The sequence below is a fragment of the Rana temporaria genome, chromosome 1 (genome assembly GCF_905171775.1).
Source record: "Rana temporaria chromosome 1, aRanTem1.1, whole genome shotgun sequence".
In the NCBI taxonomy this organism is placed as follows: Eukaryota; Metazoa; Chordata; class Amphibia; order Anura; family Ranidae; genus Rana; species Rana temporaria.
In genome coordinates, this window is record NC_053489.1 from 429,867,383 (window position 1) to 429,891,414 (window position 24,032).

Sequence of the window (24,032 nt, forward strand, 5' to 3'; positions counted from 1 at the left end):
TTGGTAATCTTTACCAATGCGTGGGCGATCACCGAGCTTGTTTATGAATCTCTTGTTTATCCTAAAAATTCAATAAACATATTGAAGCAGAATTCTGTGTGAAGAAATAGTTAGTTGTTAAGCAGCGGGCCAGGAAGCCGACTGTCCTTGTGCTTAACGACCATAAGTCATTATCATTAAAGTACAAAAAAATTTATAAACTAAAGGCATCATTTTTTAGTTTGCAATTTTGATAAAGTAAGGGATAGTAACAACTACTACGTTTTTTTTTTTTGCCATCTGATTTTCCTTCACTTTCTGTCCTATATCCAAAACAGGAAGTGAGAGGAAATCGCTCCAAAGTGAGGGAATCCTTGGTAAACACCAGAACAGTCCCCACTGGAGGATTTCCGCTCTATTGCTCTTCAACTCAAATTTGTGACTTTCTTTAACTTTCACCCTAATACATCAAATATCCCGCAAATATCCAAAACGAAATAAAAATGGTTTATTTTTCGTTATAGTTTGTAATGGTCCCTTAGGGCACATTACCCAAAGACAGTTTGAAAAAAATATTCAACAATATAAAGAGACATAAAGTTTAGGAAAATAAAACAAACATTTTATTTTTTGAATCATTGTTGTCATTGTTCGATTTCTTGCTAATGACATAACTTTGTTCTCAGAGAAGAAGATGTGACAAAGACTATGTATCCCAGTCATACACCTTTATCCCCGCCATCTTCCCAGACATCTAGCGCTAAAAAAGTTGATATCGTATGTGATGCCATCAGAGAGGCCATGGAGAAACTGAGTCTTCAGAAGTATGTTGTGAAGGTTTTTTCTTTTTCTTACTATCGATGCACAAAATTATATCTGAGACTGATAGAGAAGTGTGAAATGATTTATTTGAAGACATCAGGCACTAAATTACAACCCCAGTTCCAAAAAAGTGCAACGCTATGTAAAATCTACATAAACATATTTGCAAATCTCATATACCCAGATTTTATATTTACACAATAGAAAAATAGAAAAGAGATCCATTGTTTAAACTGAGAAAATTTACAATTTTAACAAAAAAATAAGATAATTTTGAAATTGATGGCAGCAACAGGTCTCAAACCAGTTGTCACAGGGCAACAAATAGCTGGTACAACCCTAATTCAAATTTTTAGGAAACTGTGGTTGTATTTTAGGTTATTTAGTATTAGTATAAATAAAGCTGGTCATACTCTGGAACAGGGTTTTTCAACCGGGGTGCCGTAAAAAGTCCTCGGGTGCCACAGCCACATCCAGGTCTGAGCTCTACTTTATGTTCACCCCGTACGACTCTCTCCTCCCTGCAGCTATGTGTATTATTGGCAGCAAAGCAGAAAGCTGTGCAAGTTGCCTGTCTGCGTCCTACCAACCGATGACATCATCAGTTGTTAAGGACATGTCGGATGGCACTACAGCTTTCTTTTTTTCCTGGTAATACTACACATAGCTGCAGGGAGGAAGAGAGAGGGGGGGTTGGTGTTTGAGGGAGTTTGTGTTAGGAGAAGGATTTTGGGGGGGTTGTTCTAGGAAGGGGGAATTTTGGTAGGAGATTTGTGCTGGAAGGGGGAATTTGGAGGAGTTGCAATCTAAGATCACAGAATTTTGCCTCATGCCCCGTACACACATACTTTTTACCGCCGGGAAACCCGAGAACCGGCTCTTTCCTTTCCCCCTACACGCGTCCGGTTTTCCTGGCAGGAAAACTGCTATGAGAGCTTTGGCCGGGAAACCTGTCCATGTGTATGCTCCACTGCAGTGTTTCCCATAGAGAAACTGCTGGAAAAAAAGACAGTTGGGAAAACTGCCATGGAGCATACACACAGACAGTTTTCCCGGTCAAAAGCTGTATGTGTGTGCCATTATTTCCTAATGACACCCCCACACTTCTAGCAAATGCGTGTACATTTGCGACAATTAAAAAAAAAAGCATGCTCGGACACACCTTTTGGTGTCAACGAGCCCTCAGACTGGTGTTTCCTCTGGGATTGTGCACAGATCCTACAGTGTGTCTTGACTGAAAAAAGGTTGAAAATCACTGCTCTAGAAAATGTAATTTTGACTGGCACACGCTTGTGCTACTGTGGTGCAGCTCTGTCATATCCTTATTAATTCTCAAGAGCACCATGATCTATTTAGATGGGTTCTGTGTGCTTGCACAGCAGTGGTTTCCTTTTTGGTTCCTGAAATTTCTGGCAATCTGTTACATAACGTAGAAGGTGTGCTGTAACATCTTGGTTGGGCTAATGTGTACCCAACAATAAGTCTATCTTTTGTGATACCTATACTTAACGATGATTGAAGCAGCACCTAGGAGCCCAAGTACAGGATCCTCCAGAGGGATCAAGTGATCATTTTTTCACGTCCTTGTGCTGCTACTAAAGGAATTTCATTTAGAGTGAAAATCCTCTTTAGTTTTTAAATGGAAACAAATCAATGAATTTATCTTGACACATTGATATATTTGTTATTATGGAAAAAAGGCTTCCCTAAGTACACCAATTTTTTCTTAATCGTACAGTACTTGACACAAGATCTTCAGTTTTAATCATGGGTTATTTGCAGCTACTTTCGCACGGACAAAAAAAAGTTGCAAGAACAGCCGCTTTATAACCCCTACCACAACCCAGCAAACCTTAGTGTTTCGCTAGTATGCTTGGGTGATGGACGCTGCACCTGACTCCTGAAGTGTAGCACAGCAAACCTCGAATGCTTCCTGGGTTCTAGTAGTCTATAGTGCCTGACGCACAAATCTGCACCTTTCCGTCTCTGCAGCAGAGAAGGATGTGACCCCCCCTTCTGGCACCACACATGGCAGATCATAAACACATAGTCATGGGTTGTTTATAGTCTCTCTCTGTCTCTCTGAAGGGCCCTTGTCCACCAAGTTTTGACCACTCACCCTAGTCTGATTTTCTGCCTTCTTGCAAGAACTCTGCCGCTCCCTCAGGCACACACCCCTACTCCTACCTATCTAGAGAAGAGTTGTCTGCCACCATTTATTACTTTATGGGCAGAATTTCAGTCCTATTGGAGGCCGCAGATCTCCTTCAGTCTCTCCTCCTTAGTTGGTTTTTGACTTTACTCTGCAGCTGCTGGGGTACTTGAGGAAGAAGTGCCTTTGTCCACTTCTAAAGAATCAGATCAGGATGACATCCAATCCGTCTTCCGAATAAATGGCCCTCCAAATTGTCAGAGTGGGGGGCATCTAGCAGCCTTCCCGACCAGTTTGGTCCCAGAAAATCTCAGATGTTTGATTCCAGAGTGTCATTTAGAGAGCTACAAACTAAAGTATTGGATTCTGCCTTCTGTTCATGCTCTCATATTTGCCATCTTCCCCCAAAAAAAGTGCAGATCTCATTCTTGCTATTATACAGCTTCTCTCACATACATGGAAAGATTGCAGGGTTTCTTCTTAAACCTGTTTACATTTTCAAAGGCAAATTGAGGCACTCTGCCCATTCTGGATCTGAAAACTCTCAACCTGTTCCTGAAAGTCCAAAAGTTCTGCATGGAATCTGCCAGATTGTTCTTTGCTTTACTACTACCAGGGGACCTTCTGGCCTTAATGGACATCAGGGATGCTTACATACATATTTCCGCCTTATCAATGCTATCTGTGTTTTGATGCGAGTACACAATATTACCAACATGACACCCTTCTCTTTGGCCTGTTCCAGCACACTGGGTCTTCATCAAGGTGCTTGCCCTAGTCCTAGCTCCTTTCAGGGTATCTTTGTAGTGGGATACCTGGAAACTTCTTGGTTAGAGAAAAGATGACGTTGGTCCAAAGTCAGTAAACCAATGTCAGACAGTGCAGAATCTGCAGCAATTTGTATGAATCCTTAACCTGACCAGCTATGATTTAGCACTAAACAATAGTGTGAAACGCATCAGCTGGTATCCTGTCTGCTGTGACGTACTTTGTGATCCTGTTTTATTAATAAAGGCAACATTTTCGGAGTGTGGCGGTCCAGATATTCCTTTTCATTTGCATTGACCAGTTAAGGTACCTTGGCCTGATACTGGGTACAGCTCTGTCCAGAATCTTCCTACCCTGGGGCAAACTTTTGTCCCTCTACTCATGTGCTATGACCTTCAACCATCTAGAAGGGAACAGAGGTCTTGCTGCTCAACGAGACATGGACTTGATTCGCACTTGGACAGAACTGCAAATTTTCGCCATCCACATCCCAGGCATGGAAAATTGGCAGGCGGACTTTCTTGGTCCTCAGCATCTCCAGGGAAATGGTTTGTCCATTAAGAGAGGTGTCTTTGCCACAAGTGAGAAACCTGGACCTGTATCTTCTGGCATACAGATTTAGCAACAAACTGGACAGAATGTTGTAGGGTCCAGGGACACTCAAACTGTTGTATTGGTTGATGTGCGATTAGTTCAACTGTGCCTTTTTCCCCTCTACTGCTCCTACTTTGTCTGTCTGCTTTGAATGATTGACATTTAGGGCATTCTGGTGATCCTCATTGTGTTGAATTGGCCTAAAGATCCTGGTACTCAAACCCCCCCCCCCGTAAAGGCTAGGAAGTGGTCTTCTCATAAAGTCGATCGTTGTACCTGGAAGGCACACTTTGCATGGGTCTAAAAAAGGATTTTAAATACAGAAATGTTGGCTTACTGAAAAGTAAGTCTATGTACCAATACTTGGTCGGGGCTCCTTTTGCATGAATTACTGCATCAATGCGTCATGGCATGGAGGCGATCAACCTGTGGCACTGCTGAGGTGGTATGGAAGCTTTCCTTGATAGTGGCCTTCAGTTTGTCTGCATTGTTGGGTCTGGTTGATTTGGGGAGCCATGTCATCTGCTGGTGTTGGTCCACTGTGTTTTTTCAAGTCCAAAGTCAGTGCAGCCCTCTACCAGGAACCGAATCAGCGGAAGTTTAATTTCTGGGTGAAACTTTGCTTTAAGGGAAAAAAATGTGTTGCTGGTAGTCATTTTACAACCTGTATGAAAAAAATGTTTGCTGAAATGTTTGATATCTGCAATTTGTTTGTTATATGCAACATCTTAGCCTTATTGGAAAACGCAGAACAAAAAACTGTGTCTTTCTGAATTGTTTTTCATGCTTTCTAAAGGCTTGCCTGTGTTTCTGAATCTTTGTTGCTAGACTTCAACACATTGCATCTGACATTATAAATAATCCTCCTCCTTTTATCCCCTAAGATACTTCTTATCAATCCTCACATCTTATGTCCGTAAAACGATCCCAGAATTGGAAATCGCTCTTCAAAAAGTACATGAACTCAGAGGTAAAAAAACAAAAAAATAAAGATCTAGTCCTAATATTAAAAAATTATATATTTTTTTTTGTGTGCGTTTTAAACTAGAATTCCGGGATAACTCTAACTACTCCTTATACTGTCCACCTCGCCTACCAACAACTATGCTTACTAACCTGTGTAAGAAAGATGTGTATATTTTCAGGCCGTTGTCAGAGCTCCCTCTAATGAAGCTGCCACTGCATCCCACTTATCCCGGTGTTCCACTTTAAAGTTATCCTATTGCAAAGATGTCACCAGCACTCCAAATAGATGTGTGTTTTTATTTTGAAGACCGCATCACATTAGGAGTAAGGAACCAACATTTAAGGATTTTGCAGGGTCCCTTTATGCGAGTTCCCAGAACTATGGTTTCTTATGAGGACAAATGCTCAATAAGTACACAGTGGACAAGAAAACCCTGACTAAGTTTTAGCCACTTAAGCCCCGGACCTTTAGGCAGCCCAGGCCAGGTTTTGCGATTCGGCACTGCGTCGCTTTAACAGACAATTGTGCGGTCGTGCGACGTGGCTCCCAAGCAAAATTGGCGTTCTTTTTTCCCCACAAATAGAGCTTTCTTTTGGTGGTATTTGATCACCTCTGCGGTTTTTATTTTTTGCGCTATGAACAAATATAGAGCGATAATTTAAAAAGAAAAAACAATATTTTTTACTTTTTGCTATAATAAATATCCCCCAAAAACATATATATAAAAAAAATTTTTCTCAGTTTAGGCCGATACGTATTCTTCTACCTATTTTTGGTAAAAAAAATCGCAATAGGCGTTTATCGATTGGTTTGCGCAAAATTTATAGCGTTTACAAAATAGGGGATAGTTTTATTGCATTTTTATTAATTTTTATTTTTTTACTACTAACGTCATTATGTCGTGACTGCGACATAATGGCGGACATTTCGGACAATTTTGACACATTTTTGGGACCATTGCCATTTTCACAGCAAAAAATGCATTTAAATTGCATTGTTTATTGTGAAAATGACAGTTGCAGTTTGGGAGTTAACCACAGGGGGCGCTGTAGGAGTTAGGGTTCACCTAGTGTGTGTTTACAACTGTAGGGGGGTGTGGCTGTAGGACTGACGTCATCGATCGAGTCTCCCTATATAAGGGATCACTCGATCGATGCAGCGCCATAGTGAAGCACGGGGAAGCCGTGTTTACATACGGCTCTCCCCGTTCTTCAGCTCCGGGGAGCCGATCGCGACGGAGCGGCTATAAACGAATAGCCGCGCCGTCGTCCCGGATCGCTCCCCGCGGGAATCCGACAGTCGCATGTAGCGGGGGGGGTCCCGATCGAACCCCCAACCGGTAGAAGGCAAGGACGTACCTGTACGCCCATTTGCATGTACATGCCATTCTTTGGACGTACATATACATGCGGCGGTCGGGAAGTGGTTAAACCCTTCCCCTCTATCTAAATTAAAGAACAAGTTTGGGCTAGAGTTTGGATTGGAGTATAAGCCATACCGAAAGTGTATTTTTTTAAGAAAATCTGCAGACGGAACTTTGTCCATAGGCTTTCCATGAGGTAATACCATTGAAGCGCAAGAGAATGTATTAAAAAAAAAAAATATATTATTTATTTATTTTCAAAGTAAGATGGCAATCAGTAAAGGGTAGAGATGCACAGAAAGATGGTGCAGGTAATACTGCACAGATGAAGTATCACTGTACATCCTGGGGAAGCCTTCCCCACCAGGAGTAGCCGGTGATTATAGATAATCGATCAACTTGGTACATTCAGCCTGCCCATTAAGGCTGCATTCACATCTAGTCGGACAAAATCGCAGCGTTTTTGTCCCGCGAATTGCGGCGACAAATAGCGGCGTTTTGTACCGCGATTTGCGGAGACAAAACGCCGCGATTATCCGCCTAGATGTGCCCCTAGATTGTCCCCCTATGGAGATGGTTCCCATCTCCTATGCCGAACGCCGAAAGCCGCCTGAAAAAAAGGTCCGGGACTTTTTTGCAGGCGTTCGGCGTGGAGATGTGAACCATCTCCATAGAGGGCAATGTTAAATCATCCCTCTGGCGGCAGCGGCGTCACACTACAGGCGACAAAACGCCTAGGTGTGAATGGGCTCTAATGGTTTGAGCGGTGCATGGCTGGCCTAACTGTCTGTTCTTAAAAATGTACCCCCATCCCCCCACCTTTTCTGCCTAAACTGTTTAAAAAAGATTTTTATACTTGACTTAAAGTATTACTAAAGTTTTGTTTTGTTTAAAAAAAACATGTTCTACTAACCTGCTCAGTGCAGTGGTTTTGCAGCCTAGATCCTTCTCTTCTCGGGTCCTCCCTCCTGTTCAGTGCCTCCACAGCAAACAGCTTGCTATAGGGGCACCTGAGCCACAGTTCCCTGTTTCCATTCAGACACAGAGTCGTGGCCCGGCCACCACCCCCTTTCTCTCCTCACTCTCTAACTGACTTTGATGAACAGCAGCGGGAGCCAATGGCACAGCGCTGCTGCCTCAGCCAATAAGGAGGAGAGTCCTGGGCAGCCGAGACACTCCTGCAACATTGTGGATCTAGATGGACCTCCGGTAAGTATTAGGGGGGCTGCTGCACACAGAAGGCTTTTTATCTTGATGCATAGAATGCATTAAGATAAATAAAAACTTCTGCCTTTACAACCATTTTAAAAAACAATGCTGAGGACAACTTCCTTCTTTATGCACACCACAAAAAGCAAACACATTTTTGACTGCATTCTCTCTGGTACAGCAACAGTCTTTCTTGGACTTGACAAAGGAAATCCCCCTTCTAGGAGCTCTGTGTCCCCTGGGTGGAATTTTAGCAAAGTTCCAACCTGCAGGTGCTCCATGTCCCCTCTCTTGAAAATATTAGCCTATCTGGCTGCTTGATGCAATGTCCCAGGACATGGTACTGGGTAGTAGCTTGTTGGCACAGTCCCAGAAAAGCTTGCTGGATATTGCATCTGACAGGTTTAATCCTTTTTGGCCCTGGGGGTGTAGAAGTACTCACACTGTCCCTGGAAAATTTGTGGCTATAGAAGAGACTCCTGTCTAGGTTCTTCCATGCAAGCCAGGGTATCTGCTAGAAGAGACTGTAGGGTAGTGGAGATCCCTCTGTCCTTCTTCCTCTCTCTGCTCACAGCCTGGAGGCAGAGCTCCCCTCGGCCCTGGGGTCCCCTCCCAGGCTGAACCACACAGCTTCCTCACTCCATCTTCCACCCAACTCCCCTTTGCTGGCCAGGCTCCACAATATTTATGGGCTGACCCAGCCACCCCACCAGGCCTCTTGTCTCTGGATTGGCCAGATTCCCATAAATATGCAGATCAGGACTTCCTGGTCTCCACCACTAGCTTCTTGAAACTTCTCCAAGCTTCTAGAACCAGGCGGAGGTACCTGAGGCCTGACCTGTAGAGCCGCCGACGGTTACAACCTCAGGTCCCAAAGACAGACATGATGGGATCTGTGGGCCACAGGTTGAGCACCTATGGTTCATCGTAATGAAGTATTTGATACCCCATATTTATTTTATAGAGAATCCATCATCTCATGAAGATGTCAGTGCAGAAGAAGCGCTAAAATACCTGCTATTTCTTGTGGATGTCAATGAGCTTTATGATCACTCCCTTGGAACATATGATTTTGATTTGGTCATTATGGTGGCAGAGAAATCGCAGAAGGTTGGTAACAAATTTTAGTTGTGTGTCGTCATTGCATGTTTTTTCTTTTGCAAGCATATGAATATAAAGTAATGTATAGAAAGAAAAGTATGTTATAACATTCTCTTTTTGTAAAGTGAAAATGATGTTGTGAAAAATAACACTGCAGTCAGGAATATCTGATACTGAGAGTCAACCAAGCATTGCCGATTCTATTTTTTGATCATTTCAATAACGTTTGTGATGAGCATGTTTTTGCTTATTTTTGTTCTGTTCCAATGAAGCTCCAATAGTTTTTCTTCTCTTTGTATTTTTTCATAGGACCCTAAAGAGTATCTTCCTTTTCTAAACTCACTGAAGAAGATGGAGTCCAATTACCAAAGATACACTATAGATAAGCATCTTAAAAGATACAAGAAAGCTCTGGGGCACCTCAGCAAATGTGGTAGGATATTTATTTGTTTATTAGTATTATCAGCCAAGATCTTCTCTGGAGGGGGGAAAGAAGCTTACCTGACAAATTCCAAAATGTCACTTTAATAGTCATGATAGAACCATTTCACCCATGTGTTATCCATGTTATGTTATCTCTCGAAAAAATTTCATTTGGATTGGTATAACCAGTTTTTAAAGATGATAGCTTGAAAAATATTTTTGAAATCAACTAACTGATTATCGCTGCATAAACATCTCCAAAACAATGTCAGACCACATACAAGCTTCAGGACCCTTCAAAAACTGTCTGCAGGGCATAAACATTTTAATATTGAATAGTCTACAGCAGGGGTCTCAAACTGGTGGCCCTCTAGCTGTTGCGAAACTAAAAGTCCCATGAGGCATTGCAAGGCTGACGGTTACAAGCATGACTCCCACAGGTAGAGGCATGATGGGCCTTGTAGTTTTGTAACAGCTGGAGGGCCACCAGTTTGAGACCCCTGGTCTACAGTAAAGCTTGCTTTTTCTACTTTTTGGCATCTCTAAATTAAAGATTTTTGAACTCAGGATAAGTTAAAGTAGAGCTATGCTTAAAATGAAACGTCCTAAATATGCATCCTGTTTTTTAGTAAACAATCTATTATGTCTTTTTCCTGTTTACCTGTGCTGGTGTGAATGTGTCATTTAATGTGGAGGGCTGTCATTGATTTGATTGTGCTGCTGAATTCATAGTAGCTTGTTGTAAGCCCTTTTAATCTGCTTCTTCCCATTTTTCTGAGTGTTGCCACGTTTATGCCACCACCCTATAGGCATTGCTAGCAGGACAAAAATGCTGACACCGCCTTCAGGCTTAAAGGATTTACCATTACAGAAAAATTGTAAAGGTGAGCTAACACCGGACACCCTCCCCAACCCCCGGTCCCTGCTGTACCTACCTCCCAGGGTTGCCAAGTTATCAACGCAGCTGCTTCAGCCGTCCAGAACATTTTTGATTCTCGCTCATCTCCCTCAGCCCTTTCAGGGCAGATGCAATGGATTTCGCTCATTGACATTACTGCTTCTCCTCTTATAGCAGAACCCTCCCACTGCCCGTGAAGGAAGAAGCCTAAATAAGGTATTGGTGGCCACATGACCACAGAATAAAACGCTTAACCACTTGACCTACAGAAGATTTACCTCCCTTCATGACCAGCCCATTTTTTGCAATATGGCAGTGCATTTCCTTAACTGACAATTGCGTGGTCGTGTGACGCTGTACCCAAATAAAATGTATGTCCCTTTTCCCCCACAAATAGAGCTTTCTTTTGGTGGTCTTTATTCACCTCTGCGTTTTTTTTTTTTTTTTTTTTTTTGCACTATAAACAAAAAAAGACAATAAAACAAGAACAGATAGACAAAAATGTTTTACTTTCTGCTATAAAACATATCCAATAAAGAAAATTCTATTCTGATCAAATTTCTTAAGTTTAGGCCAATATGTGTTCTGCCACAAATTTTTGGTAAAAAAAAATTCCAATAAGCATATATTAATTGGTTTGCTCAAAATTTGTGTCTACAAACTATGGGATATTTTTATTTATTTACATTTTTTACTAGTTATTGCGGCGATCAGCAAGTTATAGCGGGACCGTGATGTTGCAGCGGACATTCAGACACTAACTGACACTTTTTGGGGACCAGTGACACTAATACAGTGATCAGTGCTAAAAATATGCACGTCACTGTACTAATGACACTGGCTGGGAAGGGGTTAACATTAGGGGTGATCAAAGGGTTAATTGTGTGCCTAACCAGTTTTTTTACTAGGGGAAGACATGGATCCATGTCCCTGCTTTTCAGGAACACCGTATACATGCTTTCCCTCCTGTCAGAACGGCGATTTGCCTTGTTTGCAGGATGATCGGCGGGGTCCGGCGGACATCGAGTCTGCGGTACTCGCCAATAGGCTCCCGCTGTGTGTAATCACAGCGGGAGCAAGTTGCCAGCGACACGTACGTGCGTGCTCCCTACCCGAAAATGTCGGATCGCGTATATATACAAGATCTGGCGCAGAGGTGCTGCCCTGTAGTAGTAAACTGGTATAGGGCAGTAAGGATGAGCTCCGCCGTGTTCGCACAGTCCATGTGCAGAGCCCGCCAGGAAGTCGGCACCGTGCTAATCACAGGTAGGGAGACATTTCCCGATCTCTGCAGCCGAGCATCAAGACAATGTCTCCCTGCCTGTGATTAGGGCAGTGCCGTGCCGACTTCCTGGCGGGTTCTGCAAGTGGACTGTGCAAACACGCCGGAGCTCATCCTTGTAGGGCAGACCTTAAGTGGTTAAACAATATTTAAAGGCAAATTTGTTAAAAAAAAAAAAAAAAAAAAAGCAGTTTCTGCAAAGGGCTATTTTCTTTGCTGTACCACTTCCTATGTTTCAGTGTTTCTTCTTGTTTCTTCTACTTTAATATTTTTAATGTTTGCTTTTCAGGCCCAGAGCATTTTGTGGAATTTTTGAACTTGGTTAAAGATCAGAATCTATACACTGAAGCCTTGAAACTATATTCAGCTGGATCTACTGAATATAAGGTTTGTAACAGCATGGTACTGTATATCACAAAATATTCATTGTTACTTGGAATCTCTGGATTATGTCTGGGATTGCCTACAATTTTATCTCTAAATAGTTTTGATACTGGAGTAAAGGAAGACAGTATTAAGAAAAATATGTCTGCTGCCATTGATTACATTTCTTTTCAGTACGTACTTACCTGAAAGTATACAGATGAGGAAGTTTTTTCTTTTTTTTATCCTGTAACTTTCTCAATTAATGTACTTGTTCAAAGACAGTATATCACTGAAAACATTGAAGCTAGAGTGCCAGTGTAATATCATTTTCAGCAATAAGTCAACTTCGGCAGTCCTGTATTTCGCTCATGACCGGTCTACTTTTAAAGTGTATGGATGATTTTAGGAGAATAAGCATATTATTTAGTGTCACTTTAAGCCTAATCTTCCACAAAACTTCCTGTGATTTACTGTATGCTCCACATCTGTGCTCTACTGCAAAATGTATAATGCATTTCTTTTATTGTTTTCTAATTACATAAATTGTGTTTTTCAGTCCATCAATGATGCTTATGGGGATCATTTATTTTCAAAACATCAATATGAACAAGCTGGTCTCATCTTTGCTCGTTGTGGAAGTTTGGAGAAATCTCTTGATGCTTTTGTTGCATGTAGTAGCTGGCAGCAGATACTGTGCATAGCTTCCCAGCTGCAGTACCCAGAGGACAAAATGGCTTCCTTAGCTCGGAGTGTGGCAAGTGAGTTATTGCCCTTCTCTAATGGGAGAGTCTTATAAGTAAATCTATGCTGAAGGTGTACATAAACCTACATGCTCAATCACATTTTTTACTGTTTGCTGCGGTTTAGTTTTCCGAAATACGTACCTTTTAGTAACTCTATATAAATACTTATGGATTTACTAAGATTAGAAAAAGCTGTGTTCATGCAAACATTTGTAGATGTGGGGAAATTCACAAATAAAATGATGTGGAAACCATGATAAACCAAATGTGGAAGGTGCCTGCAATTACATAGCAACATCGTGTGAACTCTTATCAAAACGTTATCAAAAGAGTGGAAGTTTGTATAGCACATATCATATAACCACCCTATAGCAGATTTACTGCTCCAGGGTGGATGTTCTGTGCAGAATCACGTATATTTACTTGATTCTGCACTCCCGCATAGGTGGCACGTGTACCGCTTCTGCTGTGATTAGTCATAGCAAAAGCCAATCAGCGGGTGCTGGCCAATGGATGACCACTGGCACCCACTGATCGCAGAGGAGACACACTGAACAGAGCTCTGCCTGTGTAAACAAGTCAGACCTTCATCCTCTCTGCGGGGGTGTGCTGAATTTTGTTTCCCTGCAAAGCATTCCTCAGTAAAAGCAGCACACTGTGTACACAAAAACACTCGTTGGCATACATTTAACACTTTTATTGCGTAGATGTTTAACCCCTAGCCAGTCAGTGGCATTACTATAGTGACTTGGCCAGATTCACGTACGGCGGCTTAAAGATGTGCGGGCGTAGCGTATGTAATTTACGTTACGCCGCCGCAGGTTAGAGAGGCAAGTGCTGTATTCACAAAGCACTTGCGTCCTAAGTTACGGCGGCGTATCGTAAATGTGCCGGCGTAAGCGCGCCTAATTCAAATTGTGAAGAGGTGGGCGTGTTTTATGGAAATAAAGCATGACCCCACGTAAATGACGTTTTGAACGAACGGTGCATGCGCCGTCCGCGGTCATATCCCAGTGCGCATGCTTCAAATCACGTCGCAAATAGTCAATGCTTTCGACGTGAACGTAACCTACCCCCAGCCCTATTATGAATCGACTTACGCAAACGACGTGAAATTCGATGGCGGTTCCATCGTCCATACTTAACATTGGCTGCGCTATCTTTTTGGTGGTTTATCTTTACGCCTGAAAACGCCTTACGTAAACGGCGTATCTTTACTGCGACGGGCGAGCGTACGTTCGTGAATAGGCGTATCTCGCTGATTTACATATTCTAGGCGTAAATCAGCGTACACGCCCCTAGCGGCCAGCGTAAATGGACAGCTAAGATAAGACGGCGTAGGAAGACTTACGCCGCCCGTATCTTAGCAACATTTAAGCGTATCTCAGTTTGAGCATACGCTTAAATGTAGGACGGCGCGGATTCAGAGTTACGACGGCGTATCTATACCTGAATATGGCTAACTGTGTATATTTTTAGCACTGATCACTGTATTAGTGTCACTGTTTCCCACAAAGTGTCAGTTAGTGCCAGATTGTTCACAGCAGTATCACAGTCCCATTATAAATCGCTGATCACTACCATTACTAGTATAAAAAACAAATCAATAAAAATTCCAGTATGTATACCATAGTTATGAATACAAAGGAGGGTTTAGAACTTTGAATTGGGCTCATGAAGACCAACAACAATGGTAAACCTCTTGACATATTTATTCAGCATGTACTCGTCTCATGTTATAACACCTTGTACATACAGACGTAAAAAAACAATTTCATGTACATACAAATGATACATTTATACAGAGATATTGGCAATATAAAATATTGAAAACCAATCTTGCTTCATACTTTGGGATGATCATGAAAAACAAAAATTACATGGTAGGATCTGAAGTAAAATATCAATAAAATGTATACATCGTATCTTGAAAACATATATGCATCTAGAATTGCTTGACGCGCGTCGTGGACCTATTCCACTTCCTCAGGAGCGAATGCATAAAATGTGTCTGCAAAAGATATATAAAGAGACCAGTATAGTCCATTATTGGGTCCTATTGAAAAGGAACAAGACAGGTGGATAAGAGTGGAAATAGTCCATCCCTATGGTACTTGCATATAAATTGGCTCTAGGTCCTACCATTCGGTACTGAAGGCAGAGGGCTAATCAAGGGTGTCTGTCCTGGGAGCTGGAAGGGGAACAAAGAAAAAGGCAGGGATAGTAATGAAATAATTGTATGGAAATCACAATGCAGTTTCCCAAAATGGGAACGAGCATTGAACAGCCTAAAGATAAATATGTGACTAGGAAGAACGCTATAAGTGCATGGTTACCTTGTAAGGCATCATGTACACTGCTGCTGGTAAACAGACGTTTAGGAGCAGTTGGATGTTTTTTTCAGAAGCGATTGAACTCTCTTCTATGTTATCTTATCAGTACACGTACACAGGGTTGTTTATAGGTAAACGCAGCATGCAAACAAAACAGATGTTTTTAAATGTGGGTTAGTCTCTGTTAAGTTAAATCATTTAGGAGAGGTTTTAAAACGTCCCGTGTACATTAAAGTGGTTGTAAACCCTTGGACAAGTTACACCTACAGGTAAGCTTAGATTAAGGCTTACCTGTAGGTGCTTGCAATATCTCAGAGACCTACACGGTCTCAGAGATATTTGTAATTTCCCCAGGCGACGACTTGAAAGGGCACGCTATTGCCGTTTCAAGCCGGGGTCATGCCGTGAAAAGCAGCTCCCGAGCGCATTCGCGAGGGAGTGACGTCACTTGACTCTGGCCAGTCAGAGAGCCAGAGTTCGCTGCCCCCGGAAGAAGAGGGGTGAAGATGGATGCTTGCTGCCAGCATGGAAGACGGTGACATAGCAGGCTTCTACTGCTGGTAAGTGTCACATAATGGGCTGCTATTCGATGCCTAGTAGCCCATTATGCTTTACCTTTGCAGGGAAAGATAGAGGAAGTAAACCCCATCAGGGTTTACTTCCTCTTTAAGCCTTATGCCCCGTACACACCATCACTTTATGTGATGAAAAAAAACGACATTTTCTGTGAAGTAAAGATGAAGTTGCCTACACACCATCGTTTTTCTCACAATGTTCTAGCAAAGCGAGGTTACGTTCTCACCACTTTTTCCATTGAAGCTTGCTTCATAAGTAGCTTCTGGGCATGCGCGGGTGAAAAAACGTCGTTTTAAACGACGTTTTTTGCTACACACGGTCAATTTCTGTGAAGTAAAAGTTGACGTTTTGAAAAACGACACATAAAATCGAAGCATGCTTCAATTTTTTTTGGTCGTTTTTTAGAAGACATAAAATGACGTTTTCCCCCACACACGGTCAATTAAAGTGACGTTTTTAAAAACGTCATTTTTTTTCATCACATAAAGTGATGGTGTGTACGGGGCATAAGTCCCAATGGGATTATGGTCCACATATGTTGTGTGATGGGCCCAGAAAAAACAGCCAGCAGGATAAACCAACCTCAGTGGGGACACTAAATGCGTCTGGCTCAACCCAGGGCCCCACCCACAGCGTCACACTGGCGTGAAAAATGAGAAGTGGCGTCCTCGCCAGAGCGGTTGCTGCCGCCCGCAATTTGGGGCCAAACACCGCTCCCATGAATTGGCTAATAGGATGGAGATGCCACCATGACGCCCAGGAGACCGACGCCATGTGTGCTGGGTGGGATGTGGCGCCAATGTGCAGAGGGACAGGTTCGCCCAATCCCTCAACTCAAAAAGGAGAGAGAGGGGAGGGCGCCCAGAGTGCATCGTAGCTCCCGGGTATGAGACAAGCAGCCAGCCTAAAGGAGACCACATGGGATTGAGCTGGAAGATTAAACTTAGGGTGTGGGACATGGGCTAAAGGCTACATCATAGCAGTGGCGGCCAGTGGTAATTTTTTGGGGGGGAGGCAAACAGTACCAACAACCCCCCCACCTTCGGTTGGTCAGGTCTGGTGCACCTACCCCATCTATGGTGGGCAGTTTCTGTTTCCTCTGCGGCTAATTGGGACTCTTATCTTTTCGGCAAATTGGAAAACTGGTCTTGGATCTGCTTTTGATTGACCGTGTGGGGTGTTTCAATAGTGAATATTCATTTGCTGTTGTAACATCTGGGTGGGCTCGTAGCACAATGCTCTACACCAGGAGCCCACCATATTTTAAAGCCTAGCTTTTGGCTCTAATCAGGTGCTTAAAAAAAAAAAACTTGCTGTAATTCCTGAAAGGGGCCGGATGCATAAATAGGGGGTGGTGGGCATGGATAGAGCATGGGGGTGGCGGCTGTGGATAGAGCATTGGGGTGGCACTCGGGTGCCCCTAATGGACGGGCCGCCACTGCATGATAGTATGTTATATGGCCGGTGATTGTCTACTGATACAGACCCAGATGGGTTCTCCTAACCGAAAAGAAAACCGAAAGAAACATTAATAAATAGTGGGTTGCATAGCAGCAATACACATGCCTCTATTCCTATTAGTTGCGCTAAAGGTGTTATATAACATAGTTTGTAGACGCTATAACTTTTTTGCAAACCAATCAATATACGCTTATTGGTATTTTTATTTTTTTACCAAAAATATGTAGCAGAATGCATATTGGCCTAAATTTATGAAGAATTTGGTATTTTTCTTTGGATATGTTTTATTGCAGCAAGTATTTGTGTTCATAGCGCAAAAAAAAAACCACAGTTGTGATCATGTGCAACCAAAAGAAAGCTCTATTTGTGGGGAAAAAATAGATTAAATTTATGTACAGTGTTACATGATGCACAATTGTCAGTTAAAGTAACTGCAAAAAATGGCCTGGTCATGGGAGGGGGGTTAATCTTCTGCAGGTCAAGTGGATAAAGTAGTTTACTGCATATGGTCCTGTACATAATTCAGTTGTTTTTTTGTTTCCATCCAGGCAAACTGGTAGAGCAGCGGAAGCATGAAATTGCAGCATTACTTTTGGAACAGTATGCTGAGGTATAGTCTGTTTTTTTTGGACAAAAGAATAAATGTTTTTCTATATCTGGCATTGAAAAGGTGTGAAAATTATATATATATATATATATATATATATATATATATATATATATATATATATATATATATATATATATATATATATATATATATATATATATATATATATATTGTGTGTGTATATATATATATATATATATATATATATATATATATATATATATATATATATATATATATATATATATATATATATATTGTGTGTATATGTATGTATGTATAAAATTAGTGATATTGTGGTTTTGCAAGGTAGTAGTAGATGTTTGGGATTTTTTTATTTATGGTGTATGGTGGGGATCATTTATGACTTCTATTTGCAAAGATTATTTCTTTTAAAAGCCAGTTAGATTTGTCTCGGTGGGTAACAATAGATACAGTTCTTGATTATAATGTTCCCTTTTTCATGTAGCTGTTGGTTTAGGAAGCTTTAGGGCTTGTGTTGAAGGGCTTTGGGATTGTATTGCTGAAATTAGATTGAGATGCAGGTGCATTTGACTTGCGGTCCACCTCCTTCTCGCCTGCGGTCCACCTCCTTCTCGCCTGCGGTCCACCTCCTTCTCGCCTGCGGTCCACCTCCTTCTCGCCTGCGGTCCACCTCCTTCTCGCCTGCGGTCCACCTCCTTCTCGCCTGCTGTCCACCTCCTTCTCGCCTGCTGTCCACCTCCTTCTCGCCTGCTGTCCACCTCCTTCTCGCCTGCTGTCCACCTCCTTCTCGCCTGCTGTCCACCTCCTTCTCGCCTGCTGTCCACCTCCTTCTCGCCTGCTGTCCACCTCCTTCTCGCCTGCTGTCCACCTCCTTCTCGCCTGCTGTCCACCTCCTTCTCGCCTGCTGTCCACCTCCTTCTCGCCTGCTGTCCACCTCCTTCTCGCCTGCTGTCCACCTCCTTCTCGCCTGCTGTCCACCTCCTTCTCGCCTGCTGTCCACCTCCTTCTCGCCTGCTGTCCACCTCCTTCTCGCCTGCTGTCCACCTCCTTCTCGCCTGCTGTCCACCTCCTTCTCGCCTGCTGTCCACCTCCTTCTCGCCTGCTGTCCACCTCCTTCTCGCCTGCAGTCCACCTCCTTCTCGCCTGCAGTCCACCTCCTTCTCGCCTGCAGTCCACCTCCTTCTCGCCTGCTTCTCGCCTGCAGTCCACCTCCTTCTCGCCTGCTTCTCGCCTGCAGTCCACCTCCTTCTCGCCTGCAGTCCACCTCCTTCTCGCCTGCAGTCCACCTCCTTCTCGCCTGCAGTCCACCTCCTTCTCGCCTGCAGTCCACCTCCTTCTCGCCTGCAGTCCACCTCCTTCTCGCCTGCAGTCCACCTCCTTCTCGCCTGCAGTCCTCCTCCTTCTCGCCTGCAGTCCTCCTCCTCCTCGCCTGCTGTCCACCTCCTTCTCGCCTGCTGTCCACCTCCTTCTCGCCTGCTGTCCACCTCCTTCTCGCCTGCTGTCCACCTCCTTCTCGCCTGCAGTCCACCTCCTTCTCGCCTGCAGTCCACCTCCTTCTCGCCTGCAGTCCACCTCCTTCTCGCCTGCAGTCCACCTCCTTCTCGCCTGCAGTCCACCTCCTTCTCGCCTGCAGTGCACCTCCTTCTCGCCTGCAGTGCACCTCCTTCTCGCCTGCAGTGCACCTCCTTCTCGCCTGCAGTGCACCTCCTTCTCGCCTGCAGTGCACCTCCTTCTCGCCTGCAGTGCACCTGCTTCATGAGGGTTTTGCACTCCTGTAGGTTTGTAAGGGAATGCAAACCATGCCTGACATAAAAAAAAACATCAACAAAGGCAGTTATTGTACATGTAGTTCAGTTTACCCAACTCCCTGTTATCTAAAAAATAAATGGTGTACATTGAGAGGTTTCACAAGCTTTTTTTTTTTTTTTTTTTTTTTTTTTGAACAGTGCAATAGTTGCTGCTTTCTGTTAATGCTGTATTTATTTCCAGGATTATGAAGAAGCAATTCTATTGCTGTTGGAAGGAGCCTTCTGGGACGAGGCCTTGCGACTGGTAGGAATTTTTAAATAGATGAATTGTTGAAATTATAGAATGTCGGCCATAGACGGAGCGAGTGTCTTTTCTACAATAATCCCATGTAAAATCCGGAAGGCTGGTTGTACCCAAGTTGATCAACTTGGGCATGTTCAGCCTGCCCATACATGGTTCGAATTTCAGCCACTTCCTACTAAACAGGCCAAGATTCTTACTGTCTATGGTTGTCTGTAACAAATAAATTACTACTCTGCTGCCTTGTTGGTTTCATTGACTCAGGTATATGATTTGATTCTGAGAACCATAGAGGACATCATCAAGTGGTGTATTTAGTCTTTTATATTATACAAATATGCCAGGTATCCAGATGTGCAGTATTCTTACAACTTTTTTTATTGTAAGGGCTCTTTTACTCTTCCTTCAAAATGTGACATTGGACACGCTTTTTTAAAGCACTCTGAATGCCAATCTAAGCAACTGTCACTAAATAACATGGTGACCTTACAGTCCTCTTTAAATGTTGTGTTTGCCTCAAATATACCACATGACGCTTTTCTGGTGCTTCAAAGCATCTCCAAAGCATCCATAGAAGTCTAGGTTTTCTTTTTTCTTTTTTTTTTTAACTAGATGGACTTGTGTCTTTTTTCAACATGACTAACTATGTAACTATGAATCCAGAGCCAATATTGAGGTTAAAACCTGCTGTGAGAAAAACTAAGGTGGGACCCTGACCCCTCATAGTTTCTGCTTTAGGTATACAGTGTAACCATATTGCTACACTAAGGCCTTGTACACACGATCAGTCCAAACTGATGAAAACGGACTGAAGTTCAGTTTCATCAGTCCAAACCTACCGTGTGTACGGCCCATCAGACTTTTGTCCTTCAGACCAAAGTTTTTAAACTTGCTTTAAAATCGGACTGATGACCGATCGGTCAAAACCGATAGTTAGTATGCAAAAGCATCGGTTTAAAACCCGCGCATGCTCAGAATCAAGTCGACGCATGCTTGGAAGCATTGAACTTCGTTTTTTTTAGCACGTCGTTGTGTTTTACGTCACCGCGTTGGACTCGATCGGATTTTGAACTGATGGTGTGTAGGCACGTCAGACCTTCAGCCTTTAGTCCGTTTTCATCAGTTTGGACTGATCATGTGTACAAGGCCTTAGAGGCTCCTCTCTTCTCTTTTATACTCAGTTGTGACATGACGCTACTCTTATATCAAGACATCGCTTGTATATCAAGGCAAAATTTATTAAAACATTTTGCTTGTCTTGCAAAACGCTCTCAAACCAAGTTACTCTCAAACCAAGGTTTTACTGTATTAAGTTAGGGTTTGATTCTCTCCATGGGCATTTACAACTGTGCGCAAAGTTGGTGCAAAGCGGACTTTATAAAGTGACACAGCCATGCATCTCTGTGTAGGTTGTGCATATTTTTTCCCAAGGTAATTCTAAAGGCAATGAATTCCGTTAGGTCCATGCTATTGTGTGCCTAAGCAACCAACATTACCAACATTAAAGTGTAACTACACTGCATCTGAGCGCCACAAACCAAAAACACTATTAACTCTTTAATATTTAAAGCATACTAACCCACCCATGCATGTCTCCATGCTTTATTTTTATGAGAAATCACTTTGAAAAACACTTTGAAAAACACCCCTAGATGGCTGTGGCCATCTTGAGTAAGGGCAGATGATTCATGTAGCATTTATTTCCTGGAATCCATCTGCTCTTAGCTTGTGCATGCATGCAGAAAGGTGTGTTAGCTGAGAAAGCTCCTTCTCTTCTCCTGAAGACTCCTGGGATGTATGACATCATTTGCATAGGCACGGAATGCAGGAAGTAACTGAAGAAATGTGGAAAAAAAAGTAAATCTGATATACTTTCCTATCTATTTACTAATGCTAGCAGTATAAGAACTAAAAAATGGTAACTGTTGATTGAGAGAATGAAGTTCTGCTTTAAACTATGTGGTAAAAGGACTTCTTTGTAATGCAAGGGCATTGTAGTAACTAAAGGTTAAACTAGATAATGTGACTTTTTTTTTTTTTAACCCTTAGATACACAAATACAAACGTCTCGATATAATAGAAACAAATGTGAAGCCTGCAATAACTGAAGGTAAATGCATTCTATGAATAATACATACCTGAGCATCCTTTTAACAGTTTAATAAAAAAAATGGTCTTTGCCTGTTTTTTTAAAGACATTCTGTCACTGGCAGTCATCTTTACTAACTGAATCTCCACTGTATTCTGTTTTCTCCCTCTCAGAGCAGGAGTGTCAGGCCTCGTGTACACTGCTGCTGGTAAATGGACGTTTAGGAGAAGTTTGGTGGGTTTTTTCAGCTGCCCCTGAACTCTCCTCTGTTATCTTATTAGTACATGTACACAGGGTCGATTATAGTTGTTTCTAGGCAGTTGAGTTTAGAAGCATTTTTTTGGAAAGCAAAAAAATGCGTTCAGGACAGAATTTCAGAGGCATTTGAAATGGTAAACGCGCTAACCCGCGTTTAGCCGCGTTTTGTTTACAGGCGTTTTTAATTTTTTAATGCGAAGGGAAAAAAATGCTTCCAAACACAAACACGGCATGTAAGCGCGGCAAAACATTGGTTAATATCTGTCAAGTTAAATAGTACACGTCCCGTGTACTTTAAGCCTTAGTCTGTAAAACTGTCCAACAAAAGGTGCTGTTAGGATTACGTAAATTAAAGCTAATGGCTTTAACTACTTGCCGACCGCCACACACACATATACGTCGACACAATGGCACGGGCAGGCAAATGGGAGTACCTGTACGTCCCTTTACATTTGCAGCCCAGCATGATCTGTACTTGAATAGCTGCTGTGAAGGGCAGGGAAGACATTGGGGGGACTGATAGACCCCTAATGTCTTGATAAAGGGTACCTGTCACCTGCCCAATTTTTTTACATGGGTGGCTTTTTAACCCTCTTGTGATTGCAATAAAGTTAAATTCTAAGTTTTTATATAAATAAATGTAACCCCTATTCCCTTGCACATAGCTGCAAACGCATGCACAGGGTGCACATCTGTATGTAAACCGCAATTACACCGCACGTGAGGTATCGCCATGAATGGAGTGAGAGCATTTATTCTAAGGCCATAAATCACAGTTATCTCTAAACTGATAAGAAGTAAAGGTTTTTAAGCATCACCTAGGGAGATTTTTGGGTACCATCTATTTCATGATAACACAAGCACACGCAATTTTAGAACTTGACATATTTAGTACGGTACTTATTTACTCAACGTAACACCTTCTTTTATGTTTTAACAAACAATTGGGTATTATATTGTGTGTTTGCACTAAAATTTATTTTATTATATTTTTTTTCCTGTAAATGTGCGCAAATATTGTGATAAAAACAAATGCAGCCAATTATCTTTTTATTCTACAGGGCCTCTGCTTTTTCTGAAAACTATATAATGTTCTGAGTTTTTTTTTTTGCGTATTTATAGCCAAAAATTCAATTTTTTTTTACATGTGTGGAAAAATGAAATCGCCGCTCTAGAGTGGAACTGGTTATGTTGAAAACGTTTTAATGTTAATGCCTGGATATGATTTTATCCTTAACTGTTTATTGAAATAATCATTTATTGTTTTCTCAGCTCAGAAGAGTCACATGGTATTCCTGGACAGCCAGAAAACAACATTTGCTCGACACAAACAGCGCCTGTCTGTTGTACGAGAACTGAAGGAGAAAGCTCGACAAGGCTTGCTGGGTATTTAACGTGAATTATTTTGTATACACTCACACACATATATATAGTCTTTTTGGGCCCATTCACACCAGAAACTGCACGTCTTTGCATTTGCAGTGATATGCATTTGAGGCGCATTTTTTCCCAAGCTTGGGCACTCTGTCTTTGGCCTTTTAGGTGCACTGTACTGCATTGCAGTGCATTTTCATGCATTTCTGTGCATCTGCAGTGCAGAATAGGGCAGCACACTATACTTTTTTTCACTGCACTGTAATAGTGTGAACTATGCCCATAGGTTAACCTGGATTTTGGACTGTCTATTCAGTTTGGAGTGCAATCAAAAATGCTTTCAACAGCATCTGGTGTGAATAAGCCCTTAAATCTTCAAGAGCACCTTAACCACTTAAGCCCCGGACCTTTAGGCGGCTTAATGCCCAGGCCAGGTTTTGCGATTCGGCACTGCGTCGCTTTAACTGACAATTGTGCGACGTGGCTCCCAAACAAAATTGGCGTCCTTTTTTCCCCACAAATAGAGCTTTCTTTTGGTGGTATTTGATCACCTCTGCGTTTTTTATTTTTTGCGCTATAAACAAAAATAAAGCGAAATTTTTTAAAAAAAATGCATTATTTTTAACTTTT

At 42.3% G+C, this 24,032-nt stretch overlaps 1 protein-coding gene across 2 annotated transcripts in view; it reads left to right on the plus strand.

Annotated features, from left to right (window-relative positions):
* ELP1 (elongator acetyltransferase complex subunit 1) overlaps positions 1 to 24,032 on the plus strand; it is a 133,067-nt gene that overhangs the window by 98,203 nt on the left and 10,832 nt on the right. For both annotated transcript variants that reach the window (XM_040325453.1, XM_040325461.1), the window contains exons 23-32: positions 666 to 803; positions 5,200 to 5,285; positions 8,819 to 8,964; positions 9,265 to 9,388; positions 11,848 to 11,945; positions 12,481 to 12,682; positions 17,586 to 17,647; positions 19,622 to 19,684; positions 21,731 to 21,791; positions 23,301 to 23,414. In XM_040325453.1, coding sequence (XP_040181387.1) covers positions 666 to 803; positions 5,200 to 5,285; positions 8,819 to 8,964; positions 9,265 to 9,388; positions 11,848 to 11,945; positions 12,481 to 12,682; positions 17,586 to 17,647; positions 19,622 to 19,684; positions 21,731 to 21,791; positions 23,301 to 23,414 — 1,094 coding nt within the window. The remainder of the gene's footprint in view (positions 1 to 665; positions 804 to 5,199; positions 5,286 to 8,818; positions 8,965 to 9,264; positions 9,389 to 11,847; positions 11,946 to 12,480; positions 12,683 to 17,585; positions 17,648 to 19,621; positions 19,685 to 21,730; positions 21,792 to 23,300; positions 23,415 to 24,032) is intronic.